Source organism: Hemiscyllium ocellatum, chromosome 34, assembly GCF_020745735.1.
Source record: "Hemiscyllium ocellatum isolate sHemOce1 chromosome 34, sHemOce1.pat.X.cur, whole genome shotgun sequence".
In the NCBI taxonomy this organism is placed as follows: Eukaryota; Metazoa; Chordata; class Chondrichthyes; order Orectolobiformes; family Hemiscylliidae; genus Hemiscyllium; species Hemiscyllium ocellatum.
In genome coordinates this window covers 34,141,111-34,146,171 of record NC_083434.1, presented here as the reverse complement: position 1 = coordinate 34,146,171, position 5,061 = coordinate 34,141,111, and the positions used below count along the sequence as shown (strand labels likewise).

Here is a 5,061-nt window from a genome sequence, read left to right as displayed (position 1 = left end):
ACTGTACCTGCATCCACCACTTCCTCTGCAAGTTCATTCCACACATGAATCGCTCTCTGTGTAAAAATGTTGCCCCTCATGTCCTTTTTAAATCTTTGTCCTCTCATCATAAAAATGGGCCCCCAAGCCTTGAAATCCCTCACCCTAGCAAAAAGACATCTGCCATTCACCTTATCAATGTCCCTCATAAACCTCTATAAGGTCACCCCTCAACTTCCTACACTCTGATGCAATGATCTCGCCTACCCAGCCCTTCCTTATAACTCAACCCCCCCCCCACCCCATTCCCTGCTGATCTAGGCCAATGTTAATAGAACCTAGAAGAGAATGTTTTGACATAGTGATATATTGCTTATCCATTTCCATAACTCGTAATTTCATGCTGTCTTGTTGCTGTCTGCAAAGGTTATTAATGCATGTAAGAAATCTTTTCAAGGTTTTTTTGTTCTCTAAGCTGAATATTGATCTGATGCCTAACAATATTGATTAGCACTAAAATAATGCTTATTTGATTACTGTGTACAAAGAGCCTGTGGGTCAGTGATTAGGGAGGGCATATACCAGAGAAATGTTGAAAATCCATAAAAGTTCAAAACTTTTAAACGGGGAAATCAACATTCCCTCGATGAGTCTGAGTTTCGTGGAGAACAGAATTGATTTAACAACACGTTCGAGTGGCAGCTCCATTGACGGTATAGTGAGTAAAGTTTCTCGATGAGTCATGTGTGCCGGGTAATTTGTTTTTGTTTGCTTTATAGGAACCAGATAAACACTGGATTTTAAAAAAAATCAATAATCTCCACGGGGCGTTCATTCAAACTCCCCTCATTCCAGCAGTCCCTTGAGCAGTAGTCTATAACGTGTTAAGGAAATTAAACCCAAACACCTTCTATCAGTCTCACTTTGCACAAAATCTATATTATTTTGTCCTTGAGTTCAACACCCTCCCTTCCATAATCATCAATGTTTCAAAATACTTTTTAAATGAGATATAATTATCTTATGTAAGAATTTCAAAAATCATTTCCCGTAACGTCGAATTCCGAGCGAGCCGCATCCGCGCAAGTGTCCTCAAAGTTGCAAGTCTCTTAAAGACCAGCCTTAATTTCAGTTGCACAAGGGAAATTGTACAATTGATTCAGGAAGCACTGGGCGTGAGTTAAACAAGGGGCGGGATTGGGAACTAACAGGTTGTAGAGAGGAAAGTGCCCGAGGGGTTTGATACCTGAGGGCACTGTCCAGCTTTAAGGCAGGTTAGTTTCGGAGCGAGGTGGGGTATTGGTGGAGGGCTGGCTCAGTGAGGGGCAGGGCAAAGGTTTTGACAAGAGGAGAGGAAGACAAACCTTTCAAAAAAAAACAAAACGTGTTTGATTCTTTGCTGCAGGGGTTGGGGAAGATGGCGTGTCGGGGAGGGCAGGTGTGGTTACCTGTGTGAAGTCATGAGGAGGTGGAGAGAGAGAGGCGAGGACTCCCAGCTATCTTCCGGGTAAGGCGTTTGTGGGGTGGGAGGGGGAGAAGGAGAGGCAGCTTGAGTCCCTCTGAGCGCAGGCTGATCCAGTTTAGTTAGCTCTGTACAGTGTGTGACTGAGAGCAGCTCCCTCATCCCTCTACCGCCTGGATTTCCCTCTCCTCAACCGGCAGAAACCCTTTGTTTTGTTAACAGCCAGCTTTATCAATCTCCAAATTGGTTTCCCAATGGAATAATTCTGCAACTCCTTGGTGTTTAAAAAAATATATATATTTATAATTCTTTAAGTGTAAATGGCAGTAGAAGGGAATGAGGAGCAGCAGCAGCAGCCAGCCCCCGGGGGTAAATTGCCAGCCCCCCGGTGCCGGGATGTGGATGGGACGGTGTTGCCTTTGCTGGGGGGTCTGGCGAGGTACCAGAAGAAGATCCTGCTCCTGACCTGGATCCCCGCTGTCCTGATCGGGCTGAGCCGCAGCTCCGACTGCTTCTTCACCGCCGAGCCGGAGATCCTGTGCTGGGAGAACCGCAGCAGCAGCAGCCGCTTGGCCGGAGCCCCCGGGGAACACGCCGCTCACGCCCTGGTCTCCGTGAACCGGAGCGGCCGGACACTCACCCACAGCGGCGGCGGCGGCGGCGGGGGTGAGGGTGGGGGTGAACGGGCGGCGGAGAGCAGCCCCAGCCCCAGCCCCGGGTCCGGGTCCGGGTCCGGGTCCAACAGCAGCAGCCGGGGCTGTCAGTGCACACACCGGCAATACAGGATCCCCGCCGCCCTCACCCAGAACATCGTCACCAAGGTAACCGGGACGGGGGGGGGAGGTGAGTGTGGGATGGGGGGTGAGTGTTTGTTTGGGTCGGGGGGGAGAGTGTTTGGGTCGGGGGGGGTGAGTGTTTGGGTCGGGGGGGTGAGTGTTTGGGGTCGGGGGGGGAGAGTGTGTGGGTCGGGGGGGGAAGTGTTTGGGTCGGGGGGGGAAGTGTGGGATGGGGGGGTGAGTGTTTGGGGTCGGGGGGGGAAGTGTGGGATGGGGGGGTGAGTGTTTGGGGTCGGGGGGGGAAGTGTGGGATGGGGGGGTGAGTGTTTGGGGTCGGGGGGGGAAGTGTGGGATGGGGGGGTGAGTGTTTGGGGTCGGGGGGGGAAGTGTGGGATGGGGGGGTGAGTGTTTGGGGTCGGGGGGGGAAGTGTGGGATGGGGGGGTGAGTGTTTGGGGTCGGGGGGGGAAGTGTGGGATGGGGGGGTGAGTGTTTGGGGTCGGGGGGGGAAGTGTGGGATGGGGGGGTGAGTGTTTGGGGTCGGGGGGGGAAGTGTGGGATGGGGGGGTGAGTGTTTGGGGTCGGGGGGGGAAGTGTGGGATGGGGGGGTGAGTGTTTGGGGTCGGGGGGGGAAGTGTGGGATGGGGGGGTGAGTGTTTGGGGTCGGGGGGGGAAGTGTGGGATGGGGGGGTGAGTGTTTGGGGTCGGGGGGGGAAGTGTGGGATGGGGGGGTGAGTGTTTGGGGTCGGGGGGGGAAGTGTGGGATGGGGGGGTGAGTGTTTGGGGTCGGGGGGGGAAGTGTGGGATGGGGGGGTGAGTGTTTGGGGTCGGGGGGGGAAGTGTGGGATGGGGGGGTGAGTGTTTGGGGTCGGGGGGGGAAGTGTGGGATGCGGGGGTGAGTGTTTGGGGTCGGGGGGGGAAGTGTGGGATGGGGGGGTGAGTGTTTGGGGTCGGGGGGGGAAGTGTGGGATGGGGGGGTGAGTGTTTGGGGTCGGGGGGGGAAGTGTGGGATGGGGGGGTGAGTGTTTGGGGTCGGGGGGGGAAGTGTGGGATGGGGGGGTGAGTGTTTGGGGTCGGGGGGGGAAGTGTGGGATGGGGGGGTGAGTGTTTGGGGTCGGGGGGGGAAGTGTGGGATGGGGGGGTGAGTGTTTGGGGTCGGGGGGGGAAGTGTGGGATGGGGGGGTGAGTGTTTGGGGTCGGGGGGGGAAGTGTGGGATGGGGGGGTGAGTGTTTGGGGTCGGGGGGGGAAGTGTGGGATGGGGGGGTGAGTGTTTGGGGTCGGGGGGGGAAGTGTGGGATGGGGGGGTGAGTGTTTGGGGTCGGGGGGGGAAGTGTGGGATGGGGGGGTGAGTGTTTGGGGTCGGGGGGGGAAGTGTGGGATGGGGGGGTGAGTGTTTGGGGTCGGGGGGGGAAGTGTGGGATGGGGGGGTGAGTGTTTGGGGTCGGGGGGGGAAGTGTGGGATGGGGGGGTGAGTGTTTGGGGTCGGGGGGGGAAGTGTGGGATGGGGGGGTGAGTGTTTGGGGTCGGGGGGGGAAGTGTGGGATGGGGGGGTGAGTGTTTGGGGTCGGGGGGGGAAGTGTGGGATGGGGGGGTGAGTGTTTGGGGTCGGGGGGGGAAGTGTGGGATGGGGGGGTGAGTGTTTGGGGTCGGGGGGGGAAGTGTGGGATGGGGGGGTGAGTGTTTGGGGTCGGGGGGGGAAGTGTGGGATGGGGGGGTGAGTGTTTGGGGTCGGGGGGGGAAGTGTGGGATGGGGGGGTGAGTGTTTGGGGTCGGGGGGGGAGTGTGGGATGGGGGGGTGAGTGTTTGTTTGGGTCGGGGGGGTGGGTGTTTGGGTCGGGGGGGAAGTTTGGGATGGGGCTGAGTAGTTTGGGATGGGGGGTGAGTTTGGGGTCTGGGGGGGAAGTGTGGGATGGGGGGGGTGGGTGTTTGGGTCGGGGGGGAAGTTTGGGATGGGGGTGAGTAGTTTGGGATGGGGGGTGAGTTTGGGGTCTGGGGGGGAAGTGTGGGATGGGGGGGTGAGTGTTTGGGTCGGGGGGGAAGTGTGGGATGGGGGGTGAGTGTTTGTTTGGGTCGGGGGTGGGTGTTTGGGTCGGGGGGGAAGTTTGGGATGGGGGTGAGTAGTTTGGGATGGGGGGTGAGTTTGGGGTCTGGGGGGGAAGTGTGGGATGGGGGGGTGGGTGTTTGGGTCGGGGGGGAAGTTTGGGATGGGGGTGAGTAGTTTGGGATGGGGGGTGAGTTTGGGGTCTGGGGGGGAAGTGTGGGATGGGGGGGTGAGTGTTTGGGTCGGGGGGGAAGTGTGGGATGGGGGGTGAGTGTTTGTTTGGGTCGGGGGGTGAGTGTTTGTTTGGGTCGGGGGGGTGAGTGTTTGTTTGGGTCGGGGGGGTGAGTGTTTGTTTGGGTCGGGGGGTGAGTGTTTGGGTCGGGGGGGAGGTTTGGGGTCGGGGGGTGAGGTTTGGGGTCGGGGGGTGAGGTTTGGGGTCGGGGGGTGAGGTTTGGGGTCGGGGGGTGAGGTTTGGGGTCGGGGGGTGAGGTTTGGGGTCGGGGGGGAAGTTTGGGATGGGGGTGAGTGTGTGTTTGGGTCGGGGGGGTGTGTGTTTGGGTCGGGGGGGTGTGTGTTTGGGTCGGGGGGGTGAGGTTTGGGGTCGGGGGGTGAGTGTTTGTTTGGGTCGGGGGGTGAGTGTTTGGGTCGGGGGGGTGAGTGTTTGGGTCGGGGGGAAGTTTGGGATGGGGTTGAGTTTGGGGTCGGGGGGTGAGTTTGGGGTCGGGGGGTGAGTTTGGGGTCGGGGGGTGAGTTTGGGGTCGGGGGGGGAAGTTTGGGATGGGGGTGAGTAGTTTGGGATGGGGG

At 58.8% G+C, this 5,061-nt stretch overlaps 1 protein-coding gene across 2 annotated transcripts in view; it reads left to right on the top strand.

Moving 5' to 3' along the window:
• The first annotated feature begins 1,450 nt into the window (after positions 1-1,450).
• The window catches only part of LOC132832120 (solute carrier family 22 member 23), a 131,730-nt gene continuing 128,119 nt past the window's right edge, over positions 1,451-5,061 (top strand). Inside the window, exon 1 of one of the 2 annotated variants that reach the window (XM_060849846.1) lies at positions 1,451-1,486. Coding sequence is in view for 1 of the 2 variants with exons in the window: in XM_060849845.1 (XP_060705828.1) it covers positions 1,762-2,262 (501 nt within the window). In the remaining variant the exon portion in view is untranslated. The other variant, XM_060849845.1, reaches the window with a different exon arrangement.